The 15,081-nt window shown below is 32.8% G+C and overlaps 2 protein-coding genes across 2 annotated transcripts; both read right to left on the bottom strand.

Annotated features, from left to right (window-relative positions):
- Positions 1-3,172: 3,172 nt before the first annotated feature.
- Positions 3,173-3,618, bottom strand: LOC133195280 (complement C1q tumor necrosis factor-related protein 7-like). The gene has a single exon (XM_061331133.1). It carries the CDS (start codon positions 3,575-3,577, stop codon positions 3,173-3,175), a length of 405 nt encoding a protein of 134 aa, XP_061187117.1. The 5' UTR covers positions 3,578-3,618.
- Positions 3,619-10,889: 7,271 nt separating this feature from the next.
- On the bottom strand, positions 10,890-12,599 carry LOC133194807 (E3 ubiquitin-protein ligase TRIM71-like). The gene has a single exon (XM_061330713.1). The coding sequence runs from the start codon at positions 12,587-12,589 to the stop codon at positions 10,934-10,936; it is 1,656 nt and encodes a 551-aa protein (XP_061186697.1). The 5' UTR covers positions 12,590-12,599; the 3' UTR covers positions 10,890-10,933.
- Between the last annotated feature and the right edge of the window lie 2,482 nt (positions 12,600-15,081).

Below are 15,081 nucleotides of genomic sequence, written 5' to 3'. Positions count from 1 at the left end.
ATGTTACTAATCCATTCTTTATTAAAATAATCTGTTTGTTTGGCAGTCATAGTCTTTTTTTCTGCTTAAAGTTCACACGAAGTCCACATGCTTGTCCTGTCAATCAAAATCGTTTGACACTGTCTTGCTGTGTAAGGCTCGTCATGCCGAAGACGAAGTTCTAGTACATCCAAAAAGTTTGATATATTTTCCTGATCATTTCTAGATCAGGATCTAGATTTTTTTATTAGAAAAAAAGCGAAAATACATTGGATGTATGCACTTGCAATGATTTAGATGCATAAATTTGATACACACTTTATGCCAGTTTCAAATACCACTGCCGGCACGTGTATTTTGAACTACGATTCCCAAATACAATTTTTAGATAGATGTATGTTTTGAGACTGACATTTTTATGTTAAAAAATCATTGATTTCTTGTTAACTGTTAATTAAATATATACTACAAATATTGCGTAGGTGGCTGATTAAAAAAAAAGAGGGGGACTCTTAATTATATCGAGCAGCAAACATATATAGTCAGAGTGCAGAAAAGCATTTTTTCTCTCTAACCATAAACTATGACTATATGTAAAGTAGAAAAGCTTATTCCATCTTACTTCCGCCAAATCTTTGCTAGTTTTTTTTTTCGTGTATTACAATTTAAATAAATATTTTTTTAAACCACACTATCAATGTAAGCCAGAATTAGATATTTAATTCATAATGTTATCTATAATTCTCAGAGCTAGCTCTTACATGTATTTCTATAGTAACTTTAAGAGATATCTCTCTAAGTTAAAGAGATATCTCTCTAAGTTAAAGACATATCTCTCTGAGTTAAAAATATATCTCCCTATATCTCTTTTGGATAAAGAGATATCTCTTTTGGTTAAAGAGATATTCTATCTATGATAAAGAGAGATCTTTCTAAGTTAAAGATATATGTCTTTAAGTTAAAGAGATATTTCTTAGGCAAAGAGAGATATCTCTCTTATTGGGAGAGATAATTTATTTTCGGAGAAAAAGTAATAAAAGTCTTGCCATATATATTTCTTTCGAATCCAAGATATATATACTTTGTAAGCTTGAAAAGAAATTATGTAATTTTCATATGATTATTTGTTTCTTAAATATTTGGAATATTCAAATTCATGCTTAAAGGGCGAGATTTCCATTAATTAATTCAGAAGTTCATTTCCAAATCATCATTCCTTTGGGCCTTGTCAAACAGTAGTCCATTAAAGAACGAACTAATAATCCACACGGATTCCCATATTGTAGTTACACGATAAAGTCACTAAAATGTTTTGTGGCACATAACTATTCTTGTGTAAAAATTAGCTGGAGGCAGCCATTCAACGTATCTGGATAATGATCCTATCTGATTATGTTCAGAGCTTATAGACATGTAGATCAATATCCAGACGAATACAGAGAGTTCTTACATCAAAGGGCTATATAACTAAGTATTAAGGTAGAAAATTATTTAGTAATTTTATTTGTTTTATTTCTCCGAAGCGTCTCATTACTACGGCGGCCATTTTTAATGGGGACAATAATTAATGGGTACACCACTTTACTTATTTGAAGTTTTTATTTTAAATTTAGCATACATTAAGGTAACCCAAATTCACTCTCGTTGACTTGGATGTAATTTTCTAAAAATTAAACACGAATAATTTTATAATTTAAAATTCGAACTGTGAAGTTAGGTTTATTTACTAGATGTGAAATAAAAGTCAAGTTACTGTAAAATGATTGTGTAAAATGATTTGTGAGCTTACAAAGCACTGTTCGTGTACTTAAAGAAGCAGGCTTTATATTTTAGCGGCTTTCGTGCGGACAAATATGGCTAATTCATGACTACCACCAAGAAAACATTAATAAATACCATGCACGGCGCGGACATGTGTAACGCTAATTCATGATTACGCCAATAACTCTATACCCAGAGATACTTTTGTTCATCACGTTGTGTCTGACTTTGTAATACACTGGGCGAGGCTTGCATAGATTTCGATTTATTAGTCCCCTACCGGTGAAACCGGAGGGAACTATAGGTTTGTCCTTCTGCCTGTCAGTCTGTCCCACTTGGTTTTCCGCACTTTTTTCCTAAACGCTTGCAGATATATAGCTGATTTTTGATATGTGAGTTTATCTTGATAAGTTACAGATCAAGTTTGCATTTCGTTCCGCTTCATTGAATTTTAACGGAATTACGACATTTTCAATGTTTAAGAGTTTTCTGCAATTTTTTTTTCTAAACGCTTGCAGATATTGAGCTGATTTTTGGTCTGTGACTTTACCTTGATTAGTTTTATAGTAAGTTTGAATTTCGTTCCGTTTCAATGATTTTTGATGGAATTAAGGCATTTTCAATTTTTAACTGGAACCACATTACACTTGCCGGTAGAGGACTAGTATTGCTAATGCAATACTCTCAGAATGCTTGTTGAATAACGCTCTTACTTCTTTTCCTGTACATTTCTTTGTTTTGAACTGCTTATGACAAATGCAACGCAATATTTCTTTGTAATTTTTATTTTCTGTTAATTTTTATTGATCAGTCTGCCAGGAGCAGGCGATATGTTATTTTATGACATGAAGATGATAATGTTTGTGCTTATTAAAAAGTACTTTTTTCAAGAATAATCCCGGAAAAGAGAGAGAACTGTTTAAAGATACTGAAAATTGCATTAAATATTAAAACTGGTACTTTTATACTAAATTATAGTTTGTGGCTAGAAAAAAATCATATTTTATTTGGAAAGTTTTATAAATACACGGCCGCATGGATATTTCTAAAATTTCCATAATAACCACTAACATTAGTATAATGTGTATGACCGGTAGGATCTTTCATAATTGGCTACAATATATTTTAGAATTTTTACTACTTATTTTATAGAACTTATTTTTATTCTCATACTTCATTAGAGTGAATATATGCACTTCTTGAAAGATATTGATAGTTGATATTGTTTAACGCCGAGTCGGCAATATTTCAGCCATATTTCCCTGCTTGAAAGAGAGGGAAACTCCAAACACAGAACTGTTAATCTGTTTTTCATTTTTCATAAAATGTCAAATATCCAAAGAAATATAATCATGGCCTTTGAAGAGTAATATTTTCTCGTAAATTCTTATTGATCCTTTCACTTACAAAGCATTACAACATGATGCGCACTTTATTTGATAAGCCATCCACCAAACGCGGTCACCCCAGAACCATCACTCTCGATTCCACCTCCATTAGCCGAGGTTGTTCTTACGAACACATCGTCTCCTTTATTCAAGAGGACCACACAGGTGCCACTAACATTTTCATTGCCAGAATTTCCAACGCTAAGATAAACTGCACTATACATATTGTTGTCAACGATTAATTGGGTGCTGTGGTGCTCGGGTCCGTGTGCTGTGTGGAGACGCATTGTCCAAGTAAAGGCGTACATCCCTGTGGCTGGAGCGATAAAAACACCAGAGTGAGGCTGGTATCCATTTCCTGCATTTAGCTGAACTTTATCAAATATAAGAGTTTGGTGAGTTCCTGGGTTTGTCATACCTTTGGACATGATAGCATAAAAGCCTACCATTTCTGGTGCAGTTGTTGGAGGTGCCAGTAAGCGTTCTGAAATTTAATAGTCCCACATGTACATAAAAAGAAACTAATTTCAAATATTGAAATTATTTGTTTGAGGCGTATTCGAAGTACATGTATATATATTATTTTAAATATGAAATAAATTAAATCTATATTGAAGAACGTCTGTTTAACTCAGAATTTTCCACTGATAAGAATGTTGTTTTTTATATTCATGCAAACTATTGTCTGTTAGACTGATTCTAGTATTAAGCAAAAACTACTGTACTTATATTGGCAAATTTGTTCCACACTTGTAGGACTGTTTTTTTTGTTTTGTTTTTTGTTGTTTTTGTTGTTGTTTTTTTTTTTATCAGAACATCATGATTGCTGATATGAAAAAATAGTGATTTGATGAACATTTAATTAACTAAATACCTTGGCGAATAGTGTGATTTCGATGAAAATTGTCAAAGCCTTTCTCCTCATCAGGTTTATTCAGCAACGACTCATTGTCTTGGTAAGGGGAATCTATTACGACTGGTGGCAGTTTCTGATCTTGTAGTTTCCCCACGATGGTCTCTAAACGTTCTATCTTTTCGGTCTTTTCTGCCACAATTTTATTCAGATCCGTATTTGATTTCTCGAGATCAATTATCTTGTCTGTCTGAAAACGTACTGTGTTTTCCAACTGCAAAACTCTTTCAAAGAGAGCAGATATTTGTAACTGTGAATTATCACAGTTGGTTGCCACTATGCACGATGTCAATAGAACACATACAAGCTGTTCCATGTCAGATGTGTGTCAGATTCTGAGAAAAAAAAAAGAGAAACTGAATTATTCACAAAATACAGATTTTAATATCTATTTTGTTTACATTTTTTTCAATGAAGAAATCTTGCTTTCTCCCTCACCCCGCCTCTCTCATGCGCTCAAAAGCTTTATTGCACATTGATATTTTGTTTGCAGTTATATTATTTTTCCTGCAGATGTGACCGTATAGTTTTTACCGAGCTAACATACTTCATGAAATATAAGAGAAAAAAACCCATAAATATATATAACAAAGAAGAACTATCAAGCCATGCACGTATCTTCGTTAGTTTTAAATAAATTATCGGAACAATAGTAATCGGTTAGAAAATCTGTAATCGGTTAGTCGGAAAAAATAATATTTATGTAAATTACAAGACAATTTCCTAAAAATTCAATCAAATAAAAATATCTGAAATTTTAGCATATTCTCCGATCTCTTTAAGCTGACTTGGGAATAATTAAGGCTCTATGGTAGGACATCATAGGGACAATTGATGAGTATTCGAGATGTTAATTGTTGTTTAAACACCATGTTGTTACCTCATTTCGTCAATGATTTTGATTAGATAATCGTTGAGTACCGTGAACTGATTATAATGTGTTCCTTACCTCTTCCATCCTTTGTAGTTACCCATCAAATTATATTTTTAAAGAAACATTAAAAATTAAGCGATAGTTCAGACTTTGTTTCGAGTATTGTGACATGTGAGTATAGCGCGACGTCTCTGAATTATTTTTAAATGTATACAATGTATGAAACTTCAGGCATGATTCATGAGTTTTTTTTTTTTTTTTTTTTTTTTTTTAATTTTTTTCTATTATTCTTTCCTTTTTCACCTTTTAAAATTGAATAAAGATATAGAAAGTTTTTTGTTCATTAAACATAATATTTCTACATGTAACATCTTTATAACCTTGTTTTTTTAGTAATGCTCACAACGATATAATATGTCAAGAATTTTTGATACGATTAACCGATGAATCAGTCGGAACGTCTTGCGGTTAACCGATAGGCAATTCTGTATTCGATTCCATCCCTAATGTGTACACAATTTTATATGAGGTTTCGGGGAGTGTAGTTAATAATATGTAGCACTACTATTTCATGATTTCTGTTTTAGACTATTGACTTAAAATGTTAAAAATACTGCATTAATTATAAGCTTAAATTAAATAAGCACTACGTAAACGTTCCAGCTCAATAGACAATTACTGGTAGTGCAGACGGAATAACATCAAAGATACAGAATTGATAAAATTATAAGGTATCAAATTAATCTAAAGTATGTAAAACAACAAGAGAGTTCCAAGGAACGCATGTGTGGCCTGCTTTGTAGCTTCATTAATCAAAGATGTAAATAAATCTAAGAGTGGCCCGCTTTTTATTTACTATTAGCATAAAGAAATAATGGCGTCCATGGATATTATAAGACTGCAAAAGAATCTGACAATCAAAGAACATATGGTTCCCTATAATCCTCAAATGAATAATTAAATTGAAATTATAAGAAATAACTATTTATCATGTTATTAATACGTGTTTCCAACAATCTTCCAAAGGTGAGTTCAGTCTGTCTTTACTGCAATTGTCAGTCTCCACGATCTATTAGTATTTAAATATAAGTTTGTGTGGTAACTGAATATCATACAGTTTCAAACTGAAAGTACAGTATCATGAGCTCATAAAAATATATAAATGCTAATTATCAAAATTTTATCTCTCAAAATTCAAAACTTAAAGTTAACTGCCCGGAGTATTTTTTGCAAAGTGGGTCAAGGTCAAATGGATTGTAATGCTTGTATTTTTCATATCGTCTTTAGACAAACAGTGCACATGCTAAATAGTATAGAATTACTTTTAAAAAATATGCTGTATATCAGCATCGTGAACTATTTTGAAAAGTAGGTCAAAGATAACGAAATCGGTAACCATGGTAATTTACATAAGCTATAGTGCTAAGCAATAAGTATGCAAAATATCAAATCCATATCTCTTACAATTCTCGAGATATAGGGTGTGACAGACGGACGGACAGGCAGACAGACAGACGCCGTTTAAAGCGATCCGTAAGTGCTCTGCAGGCGACACAAAATTCATCTCAGCTCATTGCAGACGAGAATACCTGTTTCTAGTGACACAGAATGAATAATATTTGTCCTCTAAGAAATTAAAGTGTGCTACACTGAGGCATAGTTCCGTTTTACTGTTTATAGTTACTTAGAATTTACACGTACGATTTGCTTTCTCTTTAATGTCTTTTAAATCAAAACTATGCATTTAAGATAGAAAATCGAAGGAAAATACATAAATTATCCTTATATAAAAATTAAAGTAGCTTTTGAAAGAGATATTATGGCGATGAGGGGATTCGAATCACGACTCAAATAAATCGTAACTTAAGCTTCAAGATTCAGCAGTTTAACCTTCTGAGCCATTTTGACTTTATAGTGGGTATAAATACGACCACATTGTCAAAAATATGTTTCCTTATCATTGATTTTTTTTTTTGCGATTTTTAACTCCGAGGCAGGAATGCTTCTAAAACATCCTATATTGAAATATATTACGATCACATACCACAAAATATCGTAATTTTATTTAGGGACAGATCTTTTCTGGAGGACTTCGCGGCCAAAATTCATACAAAATTCGGTGCATTAACGGGGGTTATTTTTTTTTTTTTTTTTTTTTTTTTTTAGACATCTTTGAGGGTTAATTATTTTCTCATAAAAATGCATGTAAATAAAAAAGTCACAATTGTAAATATAATATGTTCTCTCTTTAAAATAAAAAATAAAGGACAAAAGAACAAAATATTATTTTCGTGATAAATCAAATAAAAATTGGCAATAAAATGCAAAACATATTATCTCATCAAATACTTTATAAACATTTCAACCCTCTGTCATTCGCTGAAATATTCCACGTAAAACTGAAATGTTGAAATTAATTAAATATAATATTTTCAAGATAAATATTCAATACAATCAAATTTAAACAGGTTACCCAGAAACCTTAGAGATAAAAGATACATGTAGAAAGAACTAATCCAAGGAAAATAACTCCTACATAATTTGTTTGACAGTAAATGTAAATTACAGTGCTTATTTTCTTACATTATAAAATGAACATCGGGTACTTTCACATCTTTCAAACAAAACTCTTAATATTATGTGTACTTAATTATTTGCTACAAAAAATTTCATTATCAAGAGGCATGTCAGTTTTTATCTACTTCGATTAGAATTAATAAATAAATTAAAAAAAAAACACGAAATTGTAATTTTCTTTTCCAAATTGAAATGGAGCAATTAGCAAAGGATTGATCTGGATATCTAACTCTGAATCATTTACAGAAAAGTATATTTAAGTTTTTTTTAATTTCTCTGCTGAAGATAAAACCAATTAAGAAATAAATAAGACTCGGTTGAAACCTTTATTACAAATTAGTTGTAGATAATATAAACTTACCACACAGAGAATATCAGATATTGTAGAGCAAGGACGAAATCTTATCTGACAATGTCAGAAGTTCAAATGAGATAAGATGACTGTGGATTATGGTATGTAATCATCCAATAATGGAATTTGGCAAATGAAATCAAACCATTTCGAAATTTATAATTCGCAATAGTGCATACATTGAACAATTGCTATTGGAGTTTTGTCTTCTTTAATTTTTTTTAATAAAATGACTTCACACACCAAATAAAATGCATTTTTATAGGCTTAACGATTGATTGATTGGTCGTCTGTTGTTTTATGGGACGTCGAGAATTTTTCACTGATATAGAGACGTTATATGCTTTACGAAGAAATGCAAAAAAAAACTTAATTTATATTTAAGAAATACCGGTAAATATTGGTTTTGAAAATTCATGAAGGTATAAGTTTTAACTTAATACATTTTTTAAATACACAAACGCATATTTCATGAATCATATGAGGGTTACATAAAAATATATCGGTGAAAAACATAAGGAAAAGTATTATAAGTTCCAGGTTAGAAAAAGTATGCACTTTGTTTGACTGAGTGCATACTGGTGACATATGCACTCAGTCATATGCATTGGTGCAATAGGGTGACATAATTGAAAATTCATTATCAATTTTAATTATGAAATTGAAGACCATAATTTTCATAGATGCTTTATACTAAAATTTGCTGAAACTGGTGCATCAGTTCCAGAGAGGAAGCTGAAAGTGTTCAAATGTTAATGCACCACGAAGGACGACGAATTAAAAACAGATAATAGGCCACCTAAGTGTCTCGAGTGACGTCAGAAATCCTCTTCTCAAGAAATAAGTGAAAATTAATGTTTGTTCAAATTGTGCACCCTCCCCCAAGGCCTGGAGAACGGGTCCACAATAGGGTGACAAATTTTGACATGATATAATTATATGTAAGGAAAATGCATTTCTCAAGAATATAGAAAGTCTACAGTTAGCTTTATTAAAATACAAAATTCCCATATTGTGAAAGTTTTAGGGTTTTTTAACTACTCTACTCCCCCTGAGCCAACATTTGACATAAGCATAAGCTGGGGGAGGTCTACCTTCTTAAGAACGAAAGGCTTAAATTTAGTAATTTTTGCATGATCATCATACAGCGAAGTTTCAAGTTTGTTCAAATAATGGTTCTTTGGGCCACAAAAAAGGCATCAAATTTCTCTATCACTGTTTCACCTAAATACAGAATTGCTCTGAGTATATTTTTTCTTGATATTCATGTTGTCTATTTTGTGCAAATTCTTAATGATAGGTTCACGTGAAAGAAAAGAAAACATATTTAACGAGTTTACTACATGTACTTACAAAAATGAAAAAAAAAAATTAAATTTATTAACAAAATAGACCCAATTAGATAAGAGTGTTCATGGATCTCGAATGATAACGGGAGTGAGAGAAACATTTTAAAAAAGTAACCAAAAAATCTCATTCAGAGTTTAATATCCATGGCAACTCCTTTAATAAACACAGAAATGTACATCAAAAATTTAAAGCTCAGGAGACTTAAAAAATTAGTTTCTATGTTAAACAATACATACACAATCGTTTGAGCCAACTTTTCATGGCAATAAATATTTTGACACTTCAAAAAAAAAAAATGAATTTTACAAAACACTTTCATAAAAACTTTGTTGAAAAGAAAGCAGGGTCCCCTTCAATAGCTGTCAGAAAACTGGAGGAAAAACTTTCAATACAGATCCATGAAAATAAATGGAAAGACTCTTTTCCTTTACCCTATTTAATAACAGAGGACACAAAGCTTCGACGCTTTCAGTTTAAGCCTTTACATCAAATATTTTTTGTTTTACAAATAGCAAACTTATGAAATGCAGATTAGCTGAAACAGAACTTTGTTCTTTTTGCCATGATACTAAAGAAACAATTATTCATCTAATGTGCTTGTGTCCTTATTCCGTTACTTTATGGTCTAATTTAAGAGATAAACTTCGAAATACATGTGGTTTAATAATAAATTTACTGCTGAAGAAATATTTGGATATAACGGTTCTAGTGAAACTGCTTTTAGAACTTTGAACATAATTATTTTGTTGCTAAGCAATATATAATGAATTGTAAATGGAAAGATATAACACCGTCTTTTAATGCGTACTTGGAAGTACTTAGATACTATAAAACTATAGAGCTCTTTTCCTCCTTTCTCTCATAAAAAAGCAGACATGATAAAGCAAAGTTGGGGTTTTTTGAAAACATTTCTCAGTCAGTGAAGGTTTAATGTTACATAAAAATATGTTGTCTATTTTTCAAAATTGTTCAAATGGATCTCTTTCTTTAGCTATCATGTAGGATATTTGTATTTATACCATGTTATTGTATTTTCTGTAATGTTTGTATAAAAATACATGTTACAATGGAAATAAAAATATGAATGACAAAAAAAAAAAAAAATAAATAAATAAAAAAAAAAAATAAATAAAAAAAAAGTTTATGGCAGGTTCAATCGAAAGAAAAGAAAACATATTTAACGAATTCATTACTCACAAAATTTAAAAAAAAAAATCAAATTTATTAACAAAAGAGCCCCAATCAGATAAGAGTAACGACTCATAATCCTCAAATGATAACAGAATGGAAAATCAATAGAATGATTGATTGTATGTAATTGTAGGTACCAATAAAGAATTGTTCGATCATTTAGGCCTATACATAGCACTCAGGACCATTGAGCAGTGAGGGTTCCTTATCGTGCCAGCGCCTACCGTGACAAGGGACCTCGGTTTGTAAGGCCTCATCCAAATTATCCTTGATTTTTACTTCTAGTGCTGGGCGCTGGCCGAAGGAACAGTCATGACGAATGTTTATGTCTTACGTTTTGTGCTGCGCGGTGAACGAAAATCGGACCCGGGCCTTCTGGTCACTAAGCGAAAGCCCCGGATAGAGTTACATTTTATTTGAAAAAAAGATTCAGAGTTAAATGTTCATGACAACTTTATCAATAAACAAAAGAATGTACATCAAACATTTATAGCTCAGGAGATTTTTAAATAAATGTTTCTATATACAATACATAAAATCATATATCTCTATTTAAAATATTTAATTTTCTTAACAATTCCTCCCCATTCAGCGACAAACAAATTATCTTTATTCACATATAAACCGTATGGCTCCTTCAATTCACATGTATCTATATAACAGAGAAAAAGTCCCTCTTGGTCTAGAATGTGGATACAGTGGTTATCAGTGTCTGCTGTCAGGATCTGACTCTGACTGTCTGTTGTAATGCCACGAGGCTTAAATGGTTTAATGTTTGTAGCAGAATGATGACCAGAGTATCTAAATCGGAGTTTTCCAGTCTGGCTAACGACTACTACAGCACCAGCTCCACAGTCGGCCACGCAGATATCCAGGTTTCTGTTCTCAGTAATGTACTTAATTCTGTCATTTCCTGAATATAGAGGGTTACCCTCATCATCAAACTGAATTGTTTGTTTCTCTGTAGAGCCTGAGTAGCGCACGAATTTGGATTGTGTTCCATCTTCACTGCACATGGTAACTAAGAGATCACCAGAGGAGGTGACATTGAGATTGAGAGGTGTCCAGCCCTGTAATTTTATAACCTCCTCTGTCTGTCTATTCTTCACTTTATTAACAGTTCCTTTCTTCCCCTCTGAGTATACAAGTTCCCCATCACGTGTAATTGCTATATCACTTGGCCATCCCCCTGATCTCTTTGTTATTGTCTTGATAAGTGAGCCTCGAATGTTGAAGCATTTAATATCACTGACTTGTGCACTTGTCCAGATTTCTTCTTCATTCAGACACACAACACTGCGGAGGTTTTTATACCCAGTATTTATAGAAGTGATAAGTTCTGGAACTTCCAGCACTTCTCTGGAAGGTGTCTCTGGGATCTTCAGTGTGTAGCCATTTTCTTCTTTTGTGGTAGATAAAGGTGCAAGAGATCCAATCAACTTGTAAACATGCTCTCTATCTACTTGTTTTGGATTAAACACGGGCAGTGAAACTTGAACTTTGGGTAAAAATTTGCTGAATTCTTTGTTCCTTGAGCTGTATTCCACCATTACGGACACTTCTTTTGATTCTTTAATTTTTTTCAGCTTGAGAAGAGTTTGTTCAATAAGGGACTGCATTTGCTTGACTTCCTCTGCATGTTTATACAGAATCTCAGAGTGTTTTATTTTAAAATCATCAATTTCTTTATTCATGGCATTAATGACATTGTCAACTTCTCTGTGCCATTGTTTTCCATGTTCTGTCACTGCTGATTTCAGTTTCCCATATTCTCCATCCAAGTTACCTATCTGCTTTCCTATGTCATCTGCAATTTTTTCATAAGCTGGAGAGATAATGTTTTTTAATTCCTCTGTATCTTTTGTGATAAATTTCTTCTTTGAGTTGTAAAGTTCTGAGAGAACTAAGAAACTGTGTCCTTTATGCTGTTGTGATGTGGAGCATAAAGAGCATATAGGAATATTACATTCCTTGCATTGTAAATCACAAAATTTGGTTTGGTGCGTTGTGCATTTTGGATATATTAAAGTTGATTTCCTTTTTTGGAATGGGACAATTTTATGTTCATCATATTCATCAGAAATGTGATCTCCAATACAGGGTTTACAAAGGTTGACATGACAGAAATCACAGTGCATCTGTACTACAGCTGTCTCACAAAGGTCACATCTGATAACATCCTGAGCACTGAAGCGGGGGTCCATAGTTTGTTTACAAGTTCTATAAATTGAGAGATGTTTTAGCATTAAAATACATCATACATTTAATGAATTAATCCTTACTTTAAAGTTTAGTTATTGAATTCTAACAGTACACATACTTCCCTGAAACACAAATTATTCATCACTTCCTTGTAACACAAATTACATGAACAAACATTTTGACTTTGACATTGACTTTGTCCGGCTTGTAGCAAATCAACATAAAATACCAAAAGTTTACAAACCGGAAGTTACTTTGCAAGAGAGGTTTAAAAATTTCATCCATTGTATATTACTTGCCTAACAGTCAGACAGCAGTGGGATTACAGCGCTGGGGTTATAATTGTCCATTCTCCCATTCTTAATATTTTTTCCTTTTCATCTAACTTTCTGTTATGTCGCATTGAGTGTCTCTACAGGAAGGTCACATTTCCTGCATTTTTTAAATCGTCTCTCTAAAACTAGATTGTCTGCTGTATCGCTTGGCGGATCGTAGATCCGCATTGAAGCCCCAAACACCAGGACGACAATAACTAATCAGTAAAATGCCCAACTGTCGATGTTGCGCATGCAAAATTGTGAAGAGACATTCAAGATGACCTGTCATTGCTTCATTTATAAAACGCAATGTTCTTATGCAAGAAAAAAGTTACAACCCTTCCGAAAGACGCTTACATTAATGCTGGCGATCACTGTACATCAGAATAAAACCCTTCTGAGGTCAAAGAAATTCAGCATTAAATTCAACTTCATCTGGACAGATGTTTTATGAAACAGATTGGTGTAAATAAGTGTGAGACTAAATCTTTGTTAATTAATGCATATAGTGATGTAGGTACATGTATGCAAGATTTTAATCACCAGGAAGGTGATAAGTATACACTCATCTTATATATTTATCATATTTATTTAATCATCCATTTAAAAAAAGGGGGAAACGTTATGTATTATTCATTTTGTCGTGCGCAGACACTATGTGCAGCAAGGCGTGGATAATGTGACGGGTGTTCAAGTTATAGAGGATTTTATCAAAGGGGGTATGATTGAAGCCGAGGATTAGTCCGGGTGCCGCTAGTGTATATATATGAGCGCATCCGAGGCACTTCAGTCATTTTGAGTTTAACAGGGCAGGAAAATGTGATTTTCAAAAGTGATTATAAAGAATAACAAGAGGCCCAGGGGCCACATCGCTCACCTGAGCACTGTGGCTAGGAAAAAAAAAAGAAAAAATCAGTTTAGTGTTGAAAAGCTTAAATGCATAAGTGGCCCCAACCTACCCCTAAAGGGGAATGGGGGTATGATTTGAACAAAATTAAATCTACACTTACTAAGGATGCTTACATAATTTTTTGACTGTAACATTTTTCTCTACAAATTGAACTTTCGTTGTGGCCCCACCCTACCCCTGGAGGTCATGATTTGAACAAACTTGAATCTACACTAATTGAGGATGCTTCCATATAAATATAACAGAGACTTTGCTTTTCTTGAGAAGATTTTTAAAGATTTTCCCTCTATATTCCTATGTAAAACTTTGATCATTCATTGTGGCCCCAACCTACCCCAGGGGGTCATGATTTGAACAAACTTGAATCTACACCACCTGAGGATGCTTCCACATAAATATGACCAATCATAGCTTTGCTGTTCTTGAGAAGAAGATTTTTGAAGATTTTTCCTATATATTCCTATGTGAAACTTTGATCGTCCATTGTGGCCCCACCCTACCCCCAGGGGTCATGATTTGAACAAACTTGAATCTACACTACCTGACAATAATTCCACATGAGTTTCATCTTTTCTGGCCCATTGGTTCTTGAGGAGAAGATTTTTCAATAATGCCATTAATTTTTTGCTATTTCTTAATTATCTCCCCTTGGAGGAGGCGTGGCCCTTCATTTGCACAAACTTGAATCCCCTTTACCCAAGAATACTTTGTGCCAAGTTTGATTGAAATTGGCCCAGTAGTTTTGGAGAAGAAGATAAAAATGTGAAAAGTTTACGACAACGCCAACGACAACGCCGACAGACAACGGACAAATTTCGATCAGAAAAGCTCACTTGAGCCTTCGGCTCAGGTGCGCTAAAAAGTTGTATTGTTAATACAGTGTTATGTTGTATCAACTAGCCTTAAACACAATGATTTTTATATTTCCCATCCATTTTTTCGTTGGGTTGAATGTTACCTCGGCGCATTTACAAGAATAATCTTTTTTTAACAGCATATATAATAACATGGTCTAAAATTATATCATTCTGATTTTTTGATGGCATTCTTTCTACTTATCATATTTCTTATCGTGAATGCGGATGAAAGTTGTTGATTGGTTTTATGTTGTTGAGAATTTTTCGCTCATATAGAGAAGTCACAAGCCGGCGAAGTGCTTATGAAGACCTATTCTCGGAACTCAGAGCCATTGAGCAGTGAGGGTTCTTTATCTTGCCAACGCCTACCGTGACACGAGACCTCCGTTTTTATGGTCTGATCCAAAAGA

This window comes from Saccostrea echinata, unplaced genomic scaffold (genome assembly GCF_033153115.1).
Source record: "Saccostrea echinata isolate AGI-Se365-2 ecotype Australia unplaced genomic scaffold, CSIRO_AGI_Sech_v1 ptg000029l, whole genome shotgun sequence".
NCBI lineage: Eukaryota > Metazoa > Mollusca > Bivalvia > Ostreida > Ostreidae > Saccostrea > Saccostrea echinata.
Note: the sequence above shows the minus strand (reverse complement) of the source record. Positions and strands in the feature narration are given on the sequence as shown.